We start from the raw sequence: 23,393 nt of genomic DNA, 5'->3' as shown, positions 1-23,393 counted from the left end.
TCGAACGACCTCAACATGCATACCAAAACTCTTGCTTGGATCTTTATGTCACTGCTTACCCCAGGTAAGTAAGTCTCTTGGTCCTTCTGGACATCAAGACCGATGACATAGCGCTAAAGTCACGCTCTAATCTCTCTAGCCATTCGTGGAGCGAAAATTGGCAAGAGGACAGAAGCCGACCTCGTTACTCATACTGTACCCCTCGGTGCAAGAGATGAAAGTTACGACAACGAAGCCTGGAATTGGTGTCAACAGGAACAGGATGGAGTGGCTCTTTGGCGCCCGAGCGACCCCTTGAATGACAGCACTGCTTCGATGTATCATCGGTATGACGATACTTCACGGCGTCAACCGAGATCGACAGTGGAAATGGATGATGTGAGGGAGTCACTGATCATTGGAGGTCCATCGGGCAAGAAGGAGAGCAGTCCCCTTCTTCAAGCGCGTTTAGCAGTTATGGCTGCTTGGGCCAACGTAAGAAAAACTCACGAGATCTGCCAAGCCTTGATGATATTGAAGAGCTGAGTATATCCCCACTGAGTCAGACTGATGCAGGTAGGATTGAAAGCAATTTCAGGAATGTAACAAACGGTGGTTTCCCCTGGTGTCTCCCTGGGAAAGATATGCTGTCCATCCAACCCGAGAGAAAGAATGACAGCATCAACGGCATGACCCAGAAAGGTGACGACTTGAGGAACCTTGTTCATTCAGCTCGTGCACAAGTAGCCGCAAAGCTTGCCGCAACCTGGCCTTGGTTTCTCAACCGCGCTTATCTGAAGTGTGACATCAAGGATGATGCAGCCAGCAACCCGCAGGATAACCCTTGGGGGAGAGGGGAAGAACATGCGGTGAAATTCTTGTCAGCTCTGACTGGACGTGATTGCCAGATTGACGGAGGTTTCGAGGCGAATAACACCCTCGTGAACAGTTTTCTGTATAAAAGTTGGCGATCTGTGAGATATTCCGCTTATACAAGTTCAAAAGCTATCCGGTTGTGCTCACAAGAATCCGGTCCCTTTTAGCCCATGATTGCGATTCTTCCCGATGAAACGGACGAGAAGACTGGATACCTCAAGGGATTCTATGCTATAAGGGAAGCCGAAGGGAATACTAGCGACGGTACAGGCAGGATGAGGCTCTGGGATCACAACAAAGGGGAGTATCGAATGGTCAATCTACCTACACGCATGAAGATTGTCCACCGCACGGACGAGAAGCCCACAGACTCCTCGTGTATCGCGTGGTGCTAGATAGCGTGGCGTCACACCCTTGTGTCGCCCTGGTAGTCTATTGGCTCAAGTCTCTTGTAATGCAGGGATCCGTTCCATTTAGCCATACTGTAGCGGACTCTCCACATTGGAGACGACTGGAAGTTAGAGCTCGATAAGGGCGAGCAAACACCGAAGACGATTCTCTTGCGCTAGCTCGCTTGGTCCATTTCCAAGAAGCCTGGTAATACTTCACTCTGCTACTGTCCAATTACAAGGCACTCCGGTCCCCACTCTCTGTCTGCAACTTTCTGACACATTCTCGCACCCACCGATCGAGCACCTCGGCCTGTCTCATCCCTTCCTCCCCTCTCGCACGGACGTCCAGACTGCCCGGAACCTCCCTAGCCCAGGGGACGTAGTATCGTCCACCGCTAGCGCTGGTAGACGTCTCAGGGGAGAACCCGAGGTAGAGCGGGGTGAGGGCGCCGTAAGAAGGTGGTTTGGAAACGGGAGATGTGAAGAGGGTCAGGAAGGAGGGGGTCGTACGGTCTGTCGAGGGCGAAGCACCGAATCAGTTCATGGTCACGGTGTCAGTGCTCGCATCGACTTGAAACTCAGAAGCGGAGCTTGGGCGAGATCTAGAAAGATGGAAGATGCGCTTACATAGCTCGGTAGAGATTAACCCGGGATGACAAGCGGTAACGACGACCGAATCGCCTAGTTCCTTTTGGAACCATTTGGCCGATAGAATGTTGCCCTACACAATCCCAACATCCAGATCGATGATACGGTGCGAAGTAAAGAAGAGATGGCCCGAGGGGGGAACAGGCGTCAGCACTTCGGATTCGTCATACACAGGCATAGCAAATGCATAGAAACCCAAGTCGGAGAGGCGGGGACGAGGAAGTAGGCTGAGAAGAGAAGAGTTTAGGATTCAAGGATGTTACGTTATGGCACGACCTTGATTTCGAATGCGACGAGGACCCAAAACCACAACCGTTTTCATCCTCAACTACTCTCCCCGACTTCAACCTCGAACGCAAAGCCTCTCCTCTGCAACTCCAACTCCCTACCCCTGACTCTGCACAACCCGCAACACTCACCATCTTGCTATGCCCATACAACCCCCACAACCCGATCCCCCCTGTTGCCCACCACAATCCGGAACCGTCCCTAGCAGGACCGGGGACCGTCAAACTGGGTACGAACGCCTGGGTGTACCAAGGTGGGAAAAGGGTGTGCCCGATCGAGGAGAGGAAGATGATTCGGTTCTTGTCGTTCGACTCTGAGGTGTTGGTTTTAGTAAGAGCCGGTTTCTGCGCAGCCGGGAGGAGGTTTGTGCGATATCAAGCAAGTGGAAGATTGTCAGTAGTATTTCAACAAAGCGAGTCAGGCAGACGAGTTATTCTTCCCTATTCTTCCCAGGACGAACGCTACTCACCAACAACCCGACCAACACATGATGCCCCAAAACGTTCACCCCGAACTGCATATCGTACCCCTCTTTCGTGACTTCCCGCCTGTCGGGTATCATCACCCCAGCATTACAGAACAATACGTCCAGCCTCTCTTCCTTTTCCAGGAAATGGGCGGCGGAGGCATGGATGGAGCTGAGGGATGAGAGATCTAGCGGAAGGTAGGTGATATTGATATCGGAGGTGAAAGAGAGCGTCTCTCGAAGCCTATGGATAGCTTCCCGAGCTTTCTCTTCCGACCGACAGGCCATGTACACCTTGGCGCCTTTTCTGAGGGAAGTCAGACATAGTTCGTAGCCTATCCCGGTGTTCCCGCCGGTGCTGTTATCGACAGATCGCACAGAGTATCATTGTCGTTAATGGGAGGTGGGAACGGGATGCAGACGGTGATGACCGGGACGTGACGATGACCGAAGTCGACTTACACGAGGACGACCTTGCCTGTCAGGTCCGGGATGTCGTCATCGACGTTGAATCTGGGAGCTGGAGCGAAGGTCTGGTCAAGAGCATGCTTGAGCACCCAAACGGCCCAGCTGATGATGTACCACATTGTCGTCAGCTTTAGCAGTGGTCCAGGTGCAAAAAGAAGAAGAGGTGAATGAGAGATCAGAGATGACAAGAGACAAAAAGATGAATAAGAAATGAATCGCTTGATTAACCCTTGCGGGCTTTGGAGAAATTGCCAGAACACCAGTAAAGGATTCTGAACTAGTAGGATGGTTTTTTGCAATCAGCAATTCATTACGCTCGGCCGTGACCTCACTGCGATAATGTCCAACCCTTGCATAAAGATAACTAGTACACGACTGATGACTGCGTACCTTGGACACAAGTCATGTAGCCACCCAAGTTAACGCGCGAGATAGCGTGTGGTGCGTACGTAATCCATCCCTAGCAAGCTAGCTATCACGCTCACCTCCGTCGACCGACCTCGCCTAGCCTGCATGCTATCAGTCATCAACCAAACCATCTACCTTTGACCACCTTGATCACCTCGATCACCCACACTCCCTTCTGCCAGTAAACAGACATCGACGAGATATCATGCCCGACGCTACCAGACCAGCTCCTCCTAGACCCCGCCCCATCCCGGTCCATCCGACCCGCCCACCCCCTTCCCTTCCCGCAGGTCAAGGACAAGGCTCGTCGAGCCATCATGAACAGCAAGGACAAGGTAGAAGTGCGAATGGAGGTACGAGTGGACCACCACCGAGGAGAGGGTCGGGGGATCATAGGCCGCCGGCAAAGACGATTAGGATCGGGCAGTACGAGTTGGGCGCGACGTTGGGTGTAGGGAGTTTCGGCAAGGTTAAACGTGAGTCATGAGCGTTCATTTGACTATTATCTGACGTGGAAAGTCGCTGAAATCGTCTACTTATCCTGCCATAAACGCCGACTTCATATCGATTGCCGATTTGATGACACAGTGGCCACGCACTCGATGACGGGCCACAAGGTCGCCATGAAGATCATCAACCGCCGCAAGATCCAACACATGGACATGACCTCCCGCGTAAAACGTGAAATCCAATACCTCAAAGTCCTACGACATCCTCACATCATCAAGCTTTACGAGGTCATCACCACGTCCACGGACATTATCATGGTGATAGAATATGCCGGGCAAGAGTTGTTCGAGTATATAGTGAACAAGGGACGGATGGAGGAACATGAGGCAAGGAGGTTTTTCCAGCAGATCATCTGTGCCATTGAGTATTGTCATCGGCACAAGATCGTCCATAGGGATCTGAAGCCGGAAAAGTGAGTTCACGGTTTCCCTTTCCTCTATTTTCTTCCTCGAGATAAGAGATCTCTAAAAGAAAGCTAATCTTTTGCGCTTCGACCTCGACCTCGGCAGCCTCTTACTGGACGACTACCTCAACGTCAAGATCGGTGATTTCGGACTGAGCAATATCATGACCGATGGGGACTTCCTGAAGACGAGCTGTGGGAGTCCGAATTACGCGGCGCCAGAGGTCATCAGCGGGAAGTGAGTCTGAAGCCGGTTGGGGAATGAGATGCAGCTACCATGTCACTGGCTAGATGCTGATACGAACGATACGTCGGCTCCGCACTGCACCAAAGACTCTACGCAGGTCCAGAGATCGACATCTGGTCATGTGGCGTCATCCTTTACGTCATGCTCTGCGGCCGCCTTCCCTTTGACGACGAGTACATCCCCAAGCTCTTTCAGAAGATCAACGGCGGGATCTATCACCTCCCCTCCCACCTCTCGGAAGACGCCAGGGCGTTGTTGAAGAGCATGCTCGTCGTCGATCCGGTCAAGAGGATCACGACGGCGGGGATAAGACAGTCGGCTTGGTTCCAGAGGGATCTGCCGCAGTACCTGCAACCTCTACCGCAGACGCCCGGGTTGGAACGGCCCGGACAGGGTGGGGGGCAGGGGGAAGACGCCTCGGGCTTGTTGGGTCAGGGAGGAAGCGGAGTTGCCAGTACGGTCGATGGGACCACCTCTGCTCCGGACGACCAGGTGTCCAAAGCGGATGCGGATACCCAGAATCAAGGCCTGGTCTACGTCCCCGACCTCGGAGTGGTCGAGCCGAGGATCGTGGACGAGTTGTGTGAAAAGATGGCCGGGTTCGATAGGAATAGCATCTGGGACGCTTTGAAGAGGGAAGGGGATAACCAGATCAAGGTGGCTTATCAGTTGGTCAGGGATCATAAGCGCATGTTGCAGGATAGTGAGTTGGCACGGGCGAATCGATTCACAAAGAGAGTGAAGGGTTTCGAAGCTGATGGCGAGCCACTTGATGGTAGCCACGGATATGCGTCACGATAATGAACATGTGATGGAGAGTTTCTTGGCATCATCACCACCACCCTGGAATGCCGGTCTGGAGAGCGTGAGTCCGTAGTGTCCTGGTCTGAGGCACTTGCGGGCGCTTACAAGCCGGCGTATTCGCAGCTCCAGCAAGGCGTCAACCGATCCACATCGATCAAGAATCGAGCGACGCCCAAGGGCTCAAACGAGGACGAGTCGTGGGACGAAGAGGAGGACATGGAGATGGAGGATATCCCGGATTCGAACTTTCAGATCTTGGATAGCAGTCTGCATGGCAAATTCGATGGTGAGTGCGGGTTGCAGCATCAAATATAATCGTCAGACTGATCATCAATCCGGGGAATTGATAGAAAACGGCGAGCCGTTCCCACCTTACGACGTACCTCACTTGCAATCCCAATCATTGACCTCGCAAGAAGACGCCGTCAGGGCCGCCCACCAGGCAGTCGCTGCACAACGTATATCCGGTCGTGCGACCAAGTCGAGCAAGGGGAAATGGCATTTCGGGATCCGATCTCGATCTCCACCTATCGAGGTCATGCACGAGATCTACAATACGCTACAAGTGCTGGGCATGCAGTGGAAGCGGAAACAGTGCTTTGACGGACCGTGGGACCAGGACGGAAGACCAATCAGGGAGACGCCGCCCGGGATGACGCGCGAGCAGAGGCAAAAGGAAAAGACCAACGAGGAAAAGCAGAATCAGTCATTGTTCTTTGTCGAGACAAGGTGCAAGATCGACAACGTCGTCGTGAGTCGCCCGGGTCGGGTATGCTTGGTATAGCGTAGAACGTCTTCGCTGAAAGCCTGTCCGCATGCCTTTCGTCAGATCCGTATGGACCTTCAACTTTACCGCGTAGATGGAAGCAATTACCTGGTCGACTTTCGGAACGTCGGATATTACCGCAGCAACAACGATCCGGACGACTATTCGTTGTACCGACGCTCCTCGAACGCGACCGACTATACCGTCGCCGAATCGCTCGAGAGCCGGAGATCGAGCGCGGAGGGGATCGGCGCCGCCACGTCTCCCGTCAGGCGGGAAATCAACAGCAACATGAACGCCGGTGTGGGCGGGGTCAGCGAGACGATCGAAGGCAAGATCAAAGAGGTCTGCAGCCCATTCTTGTTCTTGGAAGTCGCATGCCGCTTGATCGTCGAGTTGGCGTCTGCATAGTCTTTTGAAGAGAGGGAGGAATCGGGTTGTATGTATGATGTACGAGATTCATGAAACGTTGTATACAAATGGAATCGAGCTCCAAAGGAAACGTCTTTCGGCCTGAGGACTGGGCGATAGGGCGGAACTAATATCGACTGTATGAATTGTGTCGTCTGGTCGAAGACCCGTCTTTGAACAGCGTTTCCAACACACTCTTTCCGGAATCCAGGTTGGCTTCTTTCCCCTTGTCAATCCATTCCTGCAGCTTGGGACCGACAGCAGTAGTGTAGCTGTCCAGACCTAACCCCTCAACCACCTCCCGCAACCGGTTCCAAATCTCAAGACCAATGGTTTCGATTTCCGAACTCTTCATGCGAAAGAGATCATCACTAGAAACCTCCCACGTAGCCTGGACAATGATTGTGGGATCCTCGATGGCCAATCCAATCTGTAACTCCCGGTGGAGAGGAAGACGCGGCCGGGTGGCATACAACGCGGCACGCACACAGGTTTGCCAGTATTTGAGCACGCCGTAATCTTGAGCGGCGTTGCTTATCCGCTTCAATTCTTCGGTCGAGAGTCCAGCGCTCGGAAGCATGTCCATTCGAGGCGAGAGTGAAGCCTCGAGAGTGTCAAGTACGGGTTCCAGATATTCGCGGCAATGGTTATCGTCCAAATAGACCTTCGAAGGGGATTTCAACATCCTGACAAGGCACCGTGGACTATGAAGTACTAACACAAACAGCATCAGTAACTGTGGCCGAATGCGCAAACAATGCGTCGGGACTTGCCTCAACATCAAAGTTTCACGCGCATAGTGCTTTAGTTCACCATCATCGAATTTGACTAGGATTTTCGAGTCATCGGTCGCCATTGCTATCGAGGTGACACCGGGAACGTTGATCGAGTTTGTGCAGGAGTCTTGAACGTACGACTAGAATCAGTCTACGGGAGTAGAGTGGAGTATAAGACGAAGTTGGAAGAAGCAAGACTGAGACGTTTGATGGGACGCTGCTGTTTATTATATAGTCGCAAATCGGGCCGGGCGTCGTCATCGAAAACTACAGACGGCTGATTGGACCTTCCAGATCGGGCCGTCGCTGAAATCGGATCACACGGCGATATCCTGGATCCGCAAGATGACAGTCCTAAGGAGGCAAATCCAAAGCAGGTCCGTCTGATTCAGCTCAGACGGGGTTCGGGGCAAAGTAACGTGTCGAAGTCTCAGCCTTCTGCTCCCAGTCGAATCGACACCAGTCCTTCCATTATCCGTCGAGTCCAACTGGCCGGCGAGACCGCTCTGACGCTTCGGGCAAGCCAGGTTCACTAGCGGAATTTACCTTCTTGGCCGTTCACTCAAGAGTCGCCTCAAGCGCTATCATGGGAACTCCATTCTGCCTTCAAGCTCTTGTCGTTACGCCCCGTGCGCCTACCGGACTGCTTTGAGCAGGAGGAGGCTTAGCGAGCGCGAGCTTTGAAACCAACGCGTACTTGGGTCATACCGACGCTACCAAACGAATCCTGCAAATGGGACTTGTCACTGACTCAGGCGATGTAGGCCCGGCCTGGAATCACTATGTGTGGAGCCGTTCTGCCTGGTGACATCGATCAGCGCGACGGATGATTCAAAGCCGATAGCTTCAACCTCACTGATTTGTTCGCAGATGTATGCCGCCACAAGATTCGTGACAGGCATCTTGTTCGCATTTCCAGACCAATCGCTGAGCTTTTCCGTCCGCTTCTTTCATTTTCTTTGATTCTCGTCGATATATCAGAACATTTGCATGAGAGCTCTGGCTGCAGCGGGACGGCAGTCAAGCGAGCTAGGGAGGGAGAGCCGGCGGCACTCGAAGTAGCTGCAAAGACCTTGGCGCAAGTGGCGATGGTCAAAGCATCATCGATGAGGCGGAATTGAAACCGGATTTTAACGCACGACGAATGGCGCAACAATGGTCTTGGACCGATGATGGTGAATCTACAACGGCGATTGAAAGGAGAATTACGAGACCACACGGCCAAGTACGAGTACTCAGGGCGTGTACTCGGACTCTTTGCTGACCTGAAACATCTCCTCGATGTGATCAGCTTCCTTGCCTCGCTGTTTGATGGCCTCGCCCGGCCGAATAGGATACAACTGGATGCGTCATGAGGCATACGACCCATTGGCCGGGGACGGCCTCGATGTGGCTATCATTATCTCTTCAGGTCGAAGACCTGTTGGAGTCCCGACGAGACTTGCGCAATCTTTCCGCGTTCTTGACATCTCGATACGGACCAGTGAGCTGACTAGGCTATCCAAGATGGGCGACCTGAATCGTCCCGCCCTCTCAAGAAGCTCGACAACGAGATCCTTGCAAAGATGTTCTGGCGAGCAAGTGCGATGCGGTATACAGAGGTCAGGGTAAGGGCAAAAGAGGGTCATTTTCAGGGCCCAGTCGGCTCGGCAGGGAAATGTAGCTTTTGTGCCGTAGACTTCCGACTCCACAGACGAATGTAAAACCAATATGTTATGCTTTCGAGACCCCCACGACAGCCTGTGCTCCGTGCCCACGAGCTTTCAATGCTGAAGAGTTTTGCTTCTTATTGCCACCCACCGAGAAGAGACCGCTTTCCCGCTTCCTCCTGTCTCCGGCAGAACCATGGTTTTCGAGCAGCGAGTGCATAGTCGAGCAATGCAACCATGTATCAGTAGACTACATCGTGCATAGCCGGACCTAGTTCCCAGTATTTCTTATCCTTCCAGGGAAAGTGCTCTGCCACCGCAGGCCAATCGATGGCTCCGTCTTCTTTCGCCGTCATGACATCGGGGTGATTGTGAACGATGCTGACCAGGGTCCGCCAGTGGCGCCAGCCGAAAGATTCCACTGACATTCCGTCCCAAAGCGCAGGGTGGTCGGTGGAGAGGTCCGTCGCAGCCAGCATTACGATCTTGGCTATGACAGGATCCCACATACAGAGTGCCCGGCTCACAACATGTCCCGACAGCTGACTGGAGCGAAGACATGACACCAGACAGAAAGTTTTGAAGAGCCTGGTCACTTCGTACTTGTCGGCTAGAACTAGCGCCCTCATTAGGTCGCTGTTATCCGAATCTTCGAGTTGATCCAGTTCGGGCCTATTTTCGCCAAAATCGTCCTTCTTATCTGCCTGAGCCAGGTCCTCCAGTCCGGATAGAAGTAGCGACATCGCACGGAAGTCATCCTCATACTCATACAGAGTGACTCTGGTAGGCCCGTCACTTGACGTTGGAAGGTTTTCACGAAGTACCGGACTGGAACATTAGGTTGAGAGAAATCAGCACGTGTCTTTATGGCGAGCACGACAATCCAGTGGGTGATCTCACCTGAGCATGAATGCATCTCGAAACACATGAAAAACGACCTGCTTCTTTTTGCCCTCATCCGACAGAGTCACACGTATGTGTTTGTTGCTGACCTCATAACCCGGGTCCCACAGATGACGATCGTAATCGAATGTCATTCTTAGCAACGGTTTGCACGAACGCTCAGCCGGTAGTTTGAGCGGACTTGCTTCAGAAAATGATGTACTTACGTACTTTGAACAATGGTCCTCTCAATCGGTATGTTCAATCACCAAAGTACTAATAATAATGTAGTGTACTATAGTACTATAGGTTGAGCGGACTACCGCTCGAAAGTTCTCGTTCGTCGCTTCGGGTGAGACCGAAGAAGCATCCTCGTAGTTACTGGACTAAGTACTGCTCCTATGGCCTATGTACTAGTAGATGAGAACGGGATACAGCTCTCCCTCTCTCCTCAGCGTCCATAGCATAACATAAGGCCAGGCCCGCACGTCTATCTCAAGGCGACAACTATGAGGCCGTGCTGGTCTCGTTGGTATAAAGGTACATCCAAAGCTTCTCTCTCGTCCAGACTAAGGGCCGTACAAGACGTCGCGGCGATTCGGACCTTCTGACCAATATTCTGGTTGGTCCCATGGAAAGTGTTCAGCGACCGAGGGCCAATAGATGCAATGGTACCCCGCTGTTGGTTGAGAGATACAGTGGTCGACAACGATCCTGACGAGTGTTTGCCAGTGCCGAAATCCGATAAAGTTGATGTAGTCCGATGGCCAGGTTCCTGGGTGACTGGTGTCGTTGCCTTTACAGGACCCCATGACGTTTCTGGCGATGACAGGGTCCCACAGGCATAGAGCGACTAGTACACGATCCAGCTCAGACCGTTCCAATCTACAGCACCATAGGTGACAGTATTGTTTGAAGAGTGTCGTAACTGCATATTTGTCGGCCATGACCAGTGCGGACTCGATGATTCCTGGTTCCGTTACCAGGAGCAATTCTTCGAGCACGGCGCCTGCATCAAAGTGGCCGGCGAGATCATCGAGTATCTCCAACAGTAGCCGTATACCAGGATGTTCCCGCGTACTTTCCGGCAAGGCTATCTCGGTAGGTTGCGTGATGTTCGGACTAGGTGGGGGGAGATTCTCTCGAAGTACCGGGCTGCAAGATCCAGGACAAGGCTTTTCAGCGAGTCCCACTTTACAGCATGTATCGGCCTCGTGAACGCACCTCAGCATGAAGGCTTCGCGATGAACGACTTGAATGACGGGTTCTTCATCAGTGCTGTCGGAAAAGGTCACACGAATGTGCTCGTTGGTGATGTTTTCATGCCTTCCGAAAGGAAAAAAAGAGTCCTTGTACTGGTAAGCTTTGTACGAGCTAATCGACCGGTAACAGATCCCGAACAGACTGACCTCGGGACGACTCGTGACATGATCGGTGATGTTGCTAGATCGCTAGCAGAATAAAATCGATAATCCTGCTTGGATAAAATGATCTGGTCGATCGTAAAGGTTGAGCTGGTGTCTATCACCAGTATCACGGTGCGAGTGGAGGGAACTGCATCAGGCTGATAAGGTATATATACTCTCTAAGGTACGGCCTTCTGCTTCCGGACCGCAGTATTGACTATGTACAAGTCAAAGGTATAAGTTAAAGGTATAATTTAAAGAATAAAGAATCAAGTTAAAGGTTCAAACGCGCATGTTAAAGAATCAAACGCGTAACTTAAAGAATCAAACGCGTTCTGACGAATCGGTTGATGCATATTCTACGCTCTCGGCATTTACCACGAACGACGACCATCCATTTCCAGGTGGATTAGGGGGACCAAAGTTGTGAGGCTCATCCATCTACATAACGCATGACGGCGAGACATGCATGGCTGGTCGTTGCGTCTCGAGCAAGCAGGAGTTTGCAGGCCGAAGTCTCGACAATCGTAAATTCGGACATCATGTATGTGTATAGTCCCAAATTATACGGTATTGACAATTCGACCTCGCCATAGCGGCGTTATCATCGTGTTTTGGCTCTTGTTGATCGAAGCAACGAGCCAGGGGGTTTTTCTCGAATGGGTAGGAGAGAAGAGAAATCGAAAAGGCAGAAAAACGACGAACACGACCTATCAAACAGCCTGGGCCTGTCCAAACCCGCCTGCCCCTGCACTCCCATGTCTATAGCCTCCATTTTGTTGCTGCTGCTGCGGTGGGGGTGGCCCTGGAGGCATCATCCCGCCCATCGGTCCAGAAGGTCCGGGAGGTGGCGGTGGCAAGCTGATTCCTAACTGCGCCATCGATGCTGGCATACCCGGGCAATCTCGATGAGACGAGAGCACGGCCGAGATTCTCCCGACCTCGTCGGTCAAGTTCTGGATGATCGACCGAAGCCGTTCGTTCTCCCCGGACAAGCCGTCGACCTTGGTCTGCAACTGCGTCAACCAGGCCTTTTTGCGCTGACGACATTTAAGAGCGGCTGCATCAGGACAACCCAAACGTTAGCTCGACTTCTTGAGCAAGTCCTGATAACATCGCCACACTCACCCTGCCTATTTCTCTCCAAAAAGTTCTTGCGCTTCTCCTCCTCGGTCTCGGGCTTCCTATCTCCTCTCGGGCTCGTCCCATCATCGTCGTCATACCCGTTCATACCACCATTCATATCATCATCGCTATCGCCAAACGAGTTCATGAAGTCCGGCGATGGCGGTTCAGGAGCGGGCGCATTCTTCTTGCTCTTCTTCGCCGCCGGTTTCGCTTTCGTTGGCGCAGCAGCGTCGCTCGTCTTGCGCTTGTTGTTCGCCTTGGCTCCCTTTTTCCCACCGGCGGCGGGGACGACGGGCTTGGGAGGATCAACGTGTTGTTCTTGCTCTTCTCGCTTGCTCAACTCTTGATGAGCTTGCGACAACAAGAACAGGCCATTGACCGCGCCGGAAGCGTCAGGACCTGGAGGACCAGGCGGAGGCGGACCGATCGGGTGACCGTTCGGGTCCGTCCTGACATAGTCCATTCCTGGACCCGGATGCATACCCGCACCTCCTTGATGCAAGTGCGAAGGTGGTAGCGATCCATGCGGACCTGGATGTCCTTGTGGCATACCAGGTGGGCCGTGGTGATGACCGTGCATGGGACCCGGATGGAACTGGTGCGGGTTGCCCGTGCCGTTGTGATGACCAGGACCACCTTGCTGCTGCATGCCCTGGGGTTGTTGCGGGAAATACGAATCGGCGTGATGCATCAACGTAGCTCCTGGGTGAACCGGAGGCATGTCAGGTCCAGGTGGTCGTTGAGCTGCCTGGGGTGGTGCTTGGGGTTGTGATGGGCCATGAGGACCGATCGCACCGTGATACGATGGCGGCTGTTGACCGCTATACCTTCTCCTGCCTTCTTCGCGCTGACGTTCCTCCTGATCCATCTGGTTGATCACCCCGGTCAACGCGTTGAGCGTGTTGGGCGTAATGTCGACCATGGCACTCGGGTTGGGTCCGCCTGGTGGTGGGCCTTGTTGAACTCCATGCGTCGTCGCTCGTGACAGGGACGCTTGAGAACCGTCACCATTGTTGCTCGACGACTGGCCCTGCGAATTACCATTCGTATTGGTCGCCGAAGACCCGTTGACGGTAGATCCAGCACCACTCGTCTCGCCAGTGCCACCGGCCCCAGGAGTATTGTTCGTGACCATGCTCAAGAAAGCGGCCGTATTCGGGCTAGGCAAGGGGAACGAAGGCATTCCGTTGACCATAGATCCGAGCCCCATCATCCCTCCGAATCCTGGCGTAAACCCGGTACCTCCTCCTGGTGTGAAGCCGGTCCTAAACGTCGAAGGGTCGAACCCTCCATTTCCAGCTTGTGGCGTCATTCCCGTCGAAGCCGAGTTGGCACCCAACGCCGACGGACCATGAGTCATCGAATGGCTCCCCGCCGGACCCGTCAACATGGCAGGCGACAGCGGACCCGCACGCAAAGAGGACGATAATCCGGACCAGGAGAAGTGAGGACCCGCTTCGAGCGGTGCGGGCGAAGTGAGCGCAGAGACCGGTGGCAGAGCCGTCTTGTTGGGCGGAGGGGACGTCTTCCTCGTCCCGGTTGTCGTTGCTCCGCCAGTCTCCTTTTCACGTCTAAAGTCTTCGGAGCTCGATCCCGTATGATGACTGTGAATGCTGGTCGAACTGCGCGAAAAGCTCTGTTCAAATGGGTTGGGTTCGAGTTCAAACTTGGATTTCGAGATCGAGCTGATAGGAGGTCGAATCGGAGGCCGAGATAGCACGGCCGGGAAGGCTTGCGGTGGCGGGATGTCCGAAGCATGTGACGGTTTACCAGGAGGTTGCAAGTGATTGGTCGCCTCCTTTTCCAGAGACTTGCGGGCTGTCGGTGTGGACACGAGGAGGATGTCGACAGATGGAGCGATGATCAAAGGTGACCAGTCGATCCAGCATCGAGCATCGGATGCGAGTGATGACGATGAGCGTGTCGAGAAAGTGGGTACCGGCCAGTCGGACGAAGAATGAAGCGGGGAGAGCGAGGGAGAAGGCAGATCATCAGCAATCTTTCCCACACTGAACATCATTCGATCGAGCGTAGGGCAATAAAGCGAATATTTCTCGCTTCGCTTGGATGATAGGTCTCAGGGACGGAGACGCGGGCAAAACCCCGCTCGAAAGGTATATATCATCCTCCTCCTTGACCCTGGACTCTGCCCCTTCCTTTAACCGTGTGGTTCGTCCCGCCTCGGCACGAGTTTCCTTTGACCGTCTGTCATCAGACTGAAGGATGGTCGTTTCAGGCGGCCGACCTCGCTTCCCGGACGAAACGTCGGGCCAAGAAGGCTTCTTCTCCCCAAGACGTTCTTCTTTCGTGCCGTTCGCCCCCGCCGACTGACCCGACATTGACAAGCCTATCGATGCCCATCTTCCAACCCGAATCCATAGCCAGACCTCGAACAGAAAAGACCAAGAAACAACAAAAACACTCACCCAAACTTCCCTCTCTCTCACCTCTCTCATCCCGCTTCACCCCTCTTCCCACCTCGCTTCCAACCGCACCCAGCTCCCTCTTCTCCGATCCTCCCCTCCTCGAACTCCCAACTGCTGCTCCGCTCGGGGAGACCTTCGAAGCCTCACTCTTGTTCTTCTCGCCCTCCGGACTCTCCCTCCTGATCTCCGGAGGACCCTGTGCGCCTGCATTACCAGTGCCAGTACCATTCGCCTGCCCGGCACCCGAATTTGTAGCTGAGCCGGATCGGACTGATCGGGGCGTCCCGGATTTCGACCTCGACCTCTTTCCTGCCTCCCCATTGGTCTCTACTCCAGACGTAGTCGGCCTCGAAGTCGAAGGAGGGGACTGTTTCACACCAACTCCGGGTACCGCAGGCGAGGCCGTACGTGTTCGAGGTTGAGAACCTGCTCGGATCTTCTCTCCCGGTGCAGGTACCTTCGTTGGACCGTTGGTAGGTGGTGAGACTCTCCCTAAGGAAGTCTTGGATTTGATAGGAGAGGTCGTTGTCGAGCCCGAGGGAGTCGACGTGGATGTGGCAAGACCGGGTAGACCGGATGGTTTGCGTTCGGGGCTTTTTGACATGATGGGTTAGATATCTATCTCGATGTTGGCGAGTTGTTCTTAGGTGGATGGCCGTGTTGTGTCGATTTGTGTAGTGTTGTATTGATGTCTATATCCCTCTTCGTCCTCGTCTCTTGTTTTGCGTCTGCTAACCGGGCCGACGAAATGCCCCAGCTCGATCTTGGCTTGTTTGCTTGTCCACAAGATTACAGGATACAGGCTTCGTCCTCAAATCAAAGCCTTTTCGATCAGGGAGTATGGTGTATGGTGTAAGGATGAGGTTACGATCGTCCAGAGGATAGACGGACGTTCGAGATGGGGTGGATAGACGAACGAATGAACCCCGTGCCGTCGGTGATGCGAGGTCCGAGGTCCGGATCAAGGTTCGTCGGGAAACGTCACGTTAACGTCGACGTCGATGTTGATAATGATGATTGATCAAAGAAGGTAGACGATGTGTTGGAGTCGAGTGGTCATGTTAGATGTCGGCGTTGAGGGACAAGAGGGAGTTTGCGGCCGTAGTTGATGGGTAATGTAGCCGGACGGGATCGCGAGGTAAAGCAGGTGATCAGGCAGATTCAACGTCGATATGAGATATGGTGCATGGTGTCGATCGAGATGAAAGCGTGTGGTTGTGAACAAGCAGCAAGCAACAAGAAGCAAGAAGAAATGTAGATGATGTTAGATTCGATCATTCATACGGGATTGAGATGATTACAACAACGACGAGAGGAGTACGACGGATCGAAAGGTCGATAGCGACGGATCGATTCGTAACCTCGATGGGAAAGGAGGTTGTCCGAAGACGAGGGCAGCGTTCGACTCACGACAACCTCTCAGGCTTCTTATATCGCTCTGACTTGTTACCCACGCTCGCTTGTCCAGAGTGTGGTGATGCTCAGGTCCCGGGTCGGTAAAGGCTGTGTTGGATGCTGATCGGTGGGATGAGATCTTGGGAAACAGGTTATGACGACGATGGATGGGAGATATGACGACGATGATGATGCGATTTGGGCGAGGGGCGAAGGGGGTAGTAAGCAGGGCCAGAGGGGCCCGGGGAGGCAAGGATGAAGCCGTCCAATGACGTCGCGATGGTGAAAAGTGACGTCGGGGGCGAGAGAATGCGCTTGCCATTACCACGTTGAGAATGCGCTTCTAACCCGGCCCGATTCTGAACCTCCTTTGACTGCCATCCGCGGTGCACATCGATATAGCCCTGCGCGCGCACGCCCTAACGCTTTACCCGTGTTTTACGCGAGACATTTCTCGTGATCGTCCCGAAACTCTAAATTCGCCTCCAGACATCCCGTCGTGGATCGTGCTCTCGTGCTTTGCCGGATCGGCTTCGACCACGACGACATGTGCTCCATGTAAGTACACCGACACCGGGAGCTAGCTCTGCAGGACGGTCCAGACGAGATCTGTATCAACCCCATTTGCCGTATCAGGTCATCGCAATATCTATAAAGCTGTAACAACGCAAACTACCTCGAACGTCTCCATCGCCATTGATACCCCTCGCAGGGCTCGACGCAGTATCTAGCCAAGCGTCGAAACATACTCCGACACACAAAATCAAGCCCCCAGTCGGGGCCCTATTCTTCCGAAGAGCATCCCCTCTGGCCTGACCCACGATGGGTGGTCTCGGCACAATCCCAATAGACTTTCCTCTCTTCCTCGTGTGATCTGCTTCCAACCCGGACTATTCACAACAAGAACCCTCGGGCTCGGATCTCGAAACTGGACCCATCGACCCTCGGAATCGAAAGATCGCCCTTCCCGTCATTGTATGTTCATCCCGCAAAGCCGTAGCCGTCATTTTCGGAGGCGGAATAAATCAGAATACTCCCTCGTCCTCTCGGAATTACCGTTGTAGGTTGGGGTGTGGAGGGTTCCTGTCCCGAAGTGCTGTAGTGTTTCGAAAGTTCCGATCGCCGGTTAGTTGACCGGTGCGTTATTGTCGTCGACAGAATTTTGATCATGTTCGGGGGGTTGGGACAAACCATTAGGGCGGAGGGGGATGGTCGAGGTGATTCGATCGTTCTCGTACCATATCGCAAACCCATCTCGTCCGCCCGTTCGTGCATCTTCTCGTCCTCTCGTCGATCTTACCCTTGACTGATCATTCGATGTCTCGTAATTCGATGTATGACGTACCCCATGGCCCAGCTTCATGATCCATGAAAGAACACACCCTGGATCTACTTCCACTTCCGAGCCCGGTCCCGCTCTTTTTCGCTTCCCACAGCGCCACACTTTCCTTCGAGGGATCCCGACTCCCGTCTTTTCTTTTCCTTTCTCTCGGCTCACATGAAGGTCTACCTCCACCTGCCTGTTCAAAACAACTGAGCATCACAGTGACGACTATGGGTTACTGCAGCGCTCGGAATGTAATACCTCGGATTTGGGCCAAGCGCTCGGAAGGAGTAAGGAAAAAAACGTGTCGTATGTAAATCCGACTCCGGTCCCGCTCCTGTCAGCCGTAAGCCTCACCCGCGCGGGAGGCTTGCGCTTCATCCTTCGGTCCTTTCGTTCTCATGGATATGCTGTCCACCGGGGTTGTCCACACGTAAAACACAGGCCGAGGAGGACTGGTTTACTTCCTAGAAGAACAGGGTTGTTGATAGCTCGTCGTTGATAGATTGACTTGGCTTGGCCCTCCGGGAGAGGCACGTTGGATTGGATGTTGGTTGTTCTTCCAGGTCCTCCTTTTTTCCTCTTGGTCCGAGCCGATGAGATTCAGTCTCTCAGAACCGGAAGGGAGGCAGAAAGACGAGGAGAGGATACTCGGCATGCCCAAGGTTTTCCGTAGCGTATGTAGAAGGCGTACCTTTGGAAGCTGCACCACGACGTCAGCCAGTGTAAGATAAGCCATATGGATTCTCGATGGCTGGGCCCGGGTTTCGAATTCGGAGGCAGGTCGGAATCGGGATTGCTTGTGTTTTCCTCCTCGATGATCAGAAGGGGTAAGGGTATATAGCCTGGGGGTTCATGCTTTGTGGTTCAGGTGATTTCGAGGGTTCGACATCCTCTTTCACCATCTTTTCCTCGCGACGTCTTCTTCGCCACCCATATTCTCTTTTCGAGCGGCGCTCCCAGCATAACTTGACAAACTCAATCACTCGTTCATTACCCACCACACTATCTTCCTTCCACTGCTCATCATGCGCTCTTCCCTCCCTCTCTACACTCAACTCGCGGCTCTCGCTCTCCTCTTCCTCGCCATCGTACCGACGGCGCGCGCCACGGGATCCGTCTTTGACATTATCGACAACCTGTTCGACAACGTCATACATCCTCCCGCGAACGCCCAGCCGGTCAAGGGTACCACCAACGCTTGCAAATGTCTCCAGTCCATCAGCCTGCCCAACTTTAAAGGGTACCTGACCGTGAGTTGGGTGGATGTCGCTATCTAGCGAGCGAAAGAGACCGGAAGATGGCGTGCTGACTCGATGTGACGATGACAGACCGATGAGGTCGACAAGAACGGCGACTTGAACCTCGATCTGACCTACAACGTTGGACGTGAGTTTAGTCATGAGATACTCAGCTCGTGGGTGCTCAGACTGACCCTTCCGTCCCGGGCCTACAGAATGCAAGAACAGGCAGATCACCGTCAAGCTCGTGGACCCAAAGAAGGGACAATCGGTCAGCTGCTGCAAGTGAGTCGTCTCGGTTGAGCATCTAACGGGGCAAGTCGGACTGTCTCTGATCTTTTCTGGTCCGATCATGTAGGAATCCAAGGGAGAAATTCCAGGCCGACTTTTTCTACGGTTACGATGGCAAGAACAGCGAGCTTGATCTGTCTATCTACCTTGGTGGTGGACCTGGCAAGAACAAGTGTGAGAAGAAGACCAAGGATGTTTGTACCCCAAAGACCGTCGGGCAGAAGTGTAAGTCGACCGCCAGCAAGAGTGCTCGATGTCGACTCCTTTGCTGACTCATAGCGGCTCGCCCCGACGTCCTACAGTCCAATTCGAGATCTCCGTCGCGGGATGCAATCAGAAGAAGGTGTTCGAGTTCGGATGCGTCGCCAACCCCACCCCCTCTCACATCAAGCATATCAAGGCCAGGAGCGAAGCGATTTTGGGATTGCCTCCTCGTCATTTCCGCTGCCCTGCAGGCGGTCGAGTTTGTCCCGTCGCTGGCACCGGCGCTACCAAGCAATGGGAATGCGTCCAGGACAACGATATCGAGTCTTGCGGTGGTTGTAAGTGCAGCGCGTGTGCGCGACCGGCCCATAGACTTAGGCGCTGAACCCTTTCGTTCCCTTCTTCTCAGGTCCCGGTACCGAGGACGCTCAAGACTGCACCGATATTGCCGGAGTCTCCGCTGTTCAGTGCATGAACAAGACGTGTATCGTCGCCAAGTGCATCAGGGGCCATACTCTCGTTGACAACGAGTGTGTAAAGGATGTCGACTTGGTACGCCAGCAGAACAAGTACGCGCTCTAGGTGTGGTGCGATGGTTGTTGGCCCGATGGACATTTTTCTCTTCGTTTCGGGCGATAGTATCAGGTAGATCGATAGATGCAGTACTCTGCTTTGTGTATAGTGAATAATATAATGGTGGTTACGACCATGTATGAAGATCGCTTTGGTAATACGTTCGTATCAATTGCTACAATCGGGAGCTACTGGTGCAACATCATTATAAGCTTCGACACGGTTTGCATACGAGACCGAAAATGCATCTATGGTCGAGCACAAGTTGAGGCTCACACAAGGTCGCGCACAGGAACTGAGGTGACCAGGGATGAGCTCGATGAGATACTGGATGTTTTTTCCGATGCAACCTTTCGGCGGACTCATCGATAAAGAGTCCAAGTTTCGGAGTTCCCTTTCAGGCAAGTCTGAGGACTTTCTCGTTGATCAACTTCAGTCCCCTCGAGATGACCCTCCACTTGGCCTCATCGACGCTTGGCGTCTTGAAGTCGCACAGGGCCTCTTTCACCTGAGCTGATGGATTTGCTGACAGGATCAAGGGGTTGCGAGAAATCCTCCGAGAGGATGATCAGGCCAACTGTCATCGTAGTGGTAGTGCTATCGCGCGACAAGGTCAAACTCCATCGTCCCTGCTCCTGTCGCTGCTCCTGTCAATGCGGTAGCGGTCAAGACCGAACCTGGAACCACCCTTGAACGTCTCAGGGCAGCCGATGCGGAGTTTGAGGAGGCTCAAAGAAGGAGGAAAACAGCCTTGGAGGACCTTTTGAGGGTCCAGGAGGCTGAGGCCGCAAAGACTCGAGAGAGGTTGTACGGGTTGTAGTCAATGGATCCCGACATTAGCAGGGGGGAGGGGGGGGGGGGGATCGCGTCATGAGCACCTCCCTATTTGCCTCGAGACGAACGAGATCTTCAAAACTCAGCTCCAGCAACCCTTCAAGCTTTGAGCATCGTATTCCCGTTTCGAATGAGCGGATTGTCGGTGGTCTTTAAAGTCGCTCGAGAATGCTGGCGAGGAAAGCGTCGATAAGCCTTTAATCGTTTGACAACAGTCGAACGAGGATGTTTCGCTGTAAGCAATTATGCTTGTCCTGATTGTACAACTTCGCCTCTCGCGATATATCTAACTTCTTATAGAGGGGTGCCGGCGATCTTCAAGTGGAACGCCGCCTCCAATTTTGCCTTTGCAAGCCGGAAATTGCTCACATCTCCAACTTCCGCGCTAGTCAAACTTTACTCGAATGAGGAGAGCCGTTGAGTAGGAAGTATGAATTTGATATGGATTTCCGTTTGACATTATAAAAACTCACTGCTTTCGAGTCTCTCTCCGAGACTTATATCGCAATGACCTCCTGGGGACCCATTCAACGACGCCATCTCAGTGCTTGTCGGCATCGACACTTAAGCAACTGCTTTTGGGGTGTTCAGGACGAACATTAAATTCCTTCCTGGTCGGCAACATGATTTACTATCCAAAACAAATGGTGCTCAAGAGTTACCTGCCTGCGCCTGATACATCCTCGTTGCCTCGGAGGGTGTTCCCGGTTTGAACCTTAATTTTGTCCTATTCCCTCTTTGATACGCGTCGCCCTTTCCCTCGAGATGCTCTGAACAAGGTACAAGCGATCTGCACGCACCGACCAAAGTGACTTCGTTCGTCGGACAAAATCTCATACAAACCGATCTCGAGGCGACCTCTATTCCAAGGATATTATAATCTTTGGATGTCAGCACAAGCCGGTCCGGGACCGTCGAGTTCCGCCTATTTACAAGCTCAAAAGCAGAATGGAAACCATGATGTCACCATCAATCCCGCTCTGACTGCCGGCAACGGCGGTACACCCGCTAACAACAATTCTGGAACCGTCTTGGCACCGATAGGAGGTACGGCAGAGACGCTGGCTCTTGGGGAGCCCAACACGTTTACGGACGCACAGTTGGAAGAGTTCAAAGAGCAAGATCGTTACCTACCCGTAAGGAGACGTTTGAATCTCGGTGGCACCGCGATGAGCACGATCTGACGCGAGCCTTCCTAATGTTTGCAGATCGCCAACGTAGGTAGAATCATGAAGAATGCCTTGCCATCGAATGCAAAGATCGCCAAAGAGGCGAAAGAATGCGTGCAAGAATGTGTTTCCGAGTTTATCAGTTTCCTGGTAAGTCAGCGCGGTTTTGACAAGTCATCGTGAAGCACGGCGTCGTATGACAAGCAGGGCTTATTGAATGAACGTATTATCTCCGACTGTATAGTCATCCGAAGCAGCGGATAAAGTGGGGACAGATAAACGAAAGACGATCAATGGAGAGGATATTCTATATGCCATGACCGCGTTGGGCTTTGACAACTACCAAGAAGCAGGCAGAGTGTATCTAGCCAAGTACAGAAATGTGAGTCTGGCTCTCGATCTTCCTCTCCCGCACTGTATCATTGTGCTTACAAGCTGGACACCTCGATCTGTCCTCAGTACATCAACGAACACCCTCATCGTCCCTCACATCACGAACGAACAGTTCCACCTTCAGCTCAAACGTCAAATCGAAATACCCCACTTCAAACGCCTACCATCACCGACGACCTCCTCGACCCATCGAGCTTTCTCAACCAATCTCCAGACGAAGGTTTTCCGGGCAACTTCAATGCGTTCGTCAACGATGACGCCGATGGGCCTGGTGATGAAGATGACGAGGAGGATGAGGACCGAGCAGGTTCTGGATTACCAGACGAGAGCAATGCGAGCGGGAAAGGAAAGCCCAAGAAAGCGCCGGCCGGAAAGAAAGCAGCGGGCGGTGGGGCAAAGAGAAAAGCAGGGGCTACAGGGACGGGTCCGCCCGACAAAAAGGCCAAGACGAAAGGAGCGGGGGCAGCAGCCACGACGGCGGGGAAGAAGGGCAGTAAGAAGTGAGTCGAGGGGATTTGTATCGGTTGAGAAGGTTGTATGCGCCAGGTTGTAAGCCATGGGGGGAATCGATACCGTGCCATATCGAACGGCCAGACTTTGGTTTCTCGACGGACTTACTTGACCTATCAGCATGGTTTTCGGTGAGAAGGTTGTCGAAATCCCCGTTTTCAGAAGAGTCATCAAGGACAGGGCCTATTAACGCAAACGTTGAACAAGGTGCTGGCTCAGGCAATACAACTTTCTATGCGAGCCTGATAAATGAATCATACCTCGGTATCTACAGTAAGATCCGGTCTGAAAAAGTCTTGTTCGTGAAGCAGGCAGAATTCTCCGTTAGGTCGGATTGAAGTTCTCGCTCGGGGCGACCAGCATTCTAGGGACAACATCCGTCGTTTTGCGAAGCGATATAGCTCCCAGGGAGTCCAACTTTGTTTGAAAGCCGAGTACAAGGCCAAGCTCAGCGACGTGTCCAACCTCAAGACACGACCAGCCGAGGCCCATCCCCTGTCCTGGCCGATGGACCTTGAGATAGCAT

General features: G+C 53.2%; 9 protein-coding genes across 9 annotated transcripts; 4 read left to right on the top strand and 5 right to left on the bottom strand.

Annotated features, from left to right (window-relative positions):
* Window positions 1-15: 15 nt before the first annotated feature.
* Window positions 16-1,022, top strand: HD553DRAFT_322144 (uncharacterized protein; the record flags this gene model as incomplete). Its single annotated transcript, XM_046181271.1, has 3 exons — window positions 16-64; window positions 140-474; window positions 546-1,022. 3 exons carry the CDS (start codon window positions 16-18, stop codon window positions 1,020-1,022), a joined length of 861 nt encoding a protein of 286 aa, XP_046039380.1.
* Window positions 1,023-1,479: 457 nt separating this feature from the next.
* Window positions 1,480-3,236, bottom strand: HD553DRAFT_322143 (uncharacterized protein; the record flags this gene model as incomplete). Its single annotated transcript, XM_046181270.1, has 5 exons — window positions 1,480-1,760; window positions 1,875-1,968; window positions 2,315-2,527; window positions 2,653-3,007; window positions 3,112-3,236. The coding sequence occupies 5 exons, from the start codon at window positions 3,234-3,236 to the stop codon at window positions 1,480-1,482; spliced, it is 1,068 nt and encodes a 355-aa protein (XP_046039379.1).
* A 347-nt stretch (window positions 3,237-3,583) lies between these two features.
* On the top strand, window positions 3,584-6,758 carry HD553DRAFT_348100 (Pkinase-domain-containing protein). The gene is made up of 8 exons (XM_046183347.1): window positions 3,584-4,001; window positions 4,114-4,447; window positions 4,545-4,676; window positions 4,772-5,388; window positions 5,465-5,550; window positions 5,613-5,775; window positions 5,840-6,240; window positions 6,319-6,758. The coding sequence occupies exons 1-8, from the start codon at window positions 3,731-3,733 to the stop codon at window positions 6,664-6,666; spliced, it is 2,352 nt and encodes a 783-aa protein (XP_046039378.1). The 5' UTR covers window positions 3,584-3,730; the 3' UTR covers window positions 6,667-6,758.
* Window positions 6,759-6,761: 3 nt separating this feature from the next.
* HD553DRAFT_164406 (uncharacterized protein) lies at window positions 6,762-7,848 on the bottom strand. Its single transcript, XM_046176848.1, has 2 exons — window positions 7,440-7,848; window positions 6,762-7,370 (listed from the first exon to the last, which is right to left on the bottom strand). Exons 1-2 carry the CDS (start codon window positions 7,520-7,522, stop codon window positions 6,794-6,796), a joined length of 660 nt encoding a protein of 219 aa, XP_046039377.1. The 5' UTR covers window positions 7,523-7,848; the 3' UTR covers window positions 6,762-6,793.
* A 1,224-nt stretch (window positions 7,849-9,072) lies between these two features.
* On the bottom strand, window positions 9,073-10,335 carry HD553DRAFT_164284 (uncharacterized protein). The gene is made up of 2 exons (XM_046176847.1): window positions 9,992-10,335; window positions 9,073-9,919 (listed from the first exon to the last, which is right to left on the bottom strand). The coding sequence occupies exons 1-2, from the start codon at window positions 10,126-10,128 to the stop codon at window positions 9,334-9,336; spliced, it is 723 nt and encodes a 240-aa protein (XP_046039376.1). The 5' UTR covers window positions 10,129-10,335; the 3' UTR covers window positions 9,073-9,333.
* On the bottom strand, window positions 10,239-11,607 carry HD553DRAFT_305852 (uncharacterized protein). Its single transcript, XM_046179195.1, has 3 exons — window positions 11,383-11,607; window positions 11,198-11,299; window positions 10,239-11,128 (listed from the first exon to the last, which is right to left on the bottom strand). Exons 1-3 carry the CDS (start codon window positions 11,400-11,402, stop codon window positions 10,543-10,545), a joined length of 708 nt encoding a protein of 235 aa, XP_046039375.1. The 5' UTR covers window positions 11,403-11,607; the 3' UTR covers window positions 10,239-10,542.
* Window positions 11,608-11,956: 349 nt separating this feature from the next.
* Window positions 11,957-15,883, bottom strand: HD553DRAFT_164240 (uncharacterized protein). The gene is made up of 3 exons (XM_046176846.1): window positions 14,934-15,883; window positions 12,508-14,325; window positions 11,957-12,439 (listed from the first exon to the last, which is right to left on the bottom strand). Exons 1-3 carry the CDS (start codon window positions 15,535-15,537, stop codon window positions 12,093-12,095), a joined length of 2,769 nt encoding a protein of 922 aa, XP_046039374.1. The 5' UTR covers window positions 15,538-15,883; the 3' UTR covers window positions 11,957-12,092.
* A 2,797-nt stretch (window positions 15,884-18,680) lies between these two features.
* HD553DRAFT_365513 (uncharacterized protein) lies at window positions 18,681-19,970 on the top strand (the record flags this gene model as incomplete). The annotated part of the gene is made up of 6 exons (XM_046184071.1): window positions 18,681-18,905; window positions 18,984-19,041; window positions 19,109-19,178; window positions 19,252-19,409; window positions 19,487-19,726; window positions 19,798-19,970. The coding sequence occupies 6 exons, from the start codon at window positions 18,681-18,683 to the stop codon at window positions 19,968-19,970; spliced, it is 924 nt and encodes a 307-aa protein (XP_046039373.1).
* A 1,655-nt stretch (window positions 19,971-21,625) lies between these two features.
* HD553DRAFT_305843 (histone-fold-containing protein) lies at window positions 21,626-23,034 on the top strand. Its single transcript, XM_046179194.1, has 4 exons — window positions 21,626-21,931; window positions 22,004-22,114; window positions 22,209-22,346; window positions 22,424-23,034. Exons 1-4 carry the CDS (start codon window positions 21,683-21,685, stop codon window positions 22,859-22,861), a joined length of 936 nt encoding a protein of 311 aa, XP_046039372.1. The 5' UTR covers window positions 21,626-21,682; the 3' UTR covers window positions 22,862-23,034.
* The last annotated feature ends 359 nt before the right edge of the window (window positions 23,035-23,393 follow it).

This window comes from Filobasidium floriforme (genome assembly GCF_021052385.1).
Source record: "Filobasidium floriforme strain CBS 6241 chromosome Unknown HD553scaffold_3, whole genome shotgun sequence".
Lineage (NCBI taxonomy): Eukaryota > Fungi > Basidiomycota > Tremellomycetes > Filobasidiales > Filobasidiaceae > Filobasidium > Filobasidium floriforme.
Note: the sequence above shows the minus strand (reverse complement) of the source record. Positions and strands in the feature narration are given on the sequence as shown.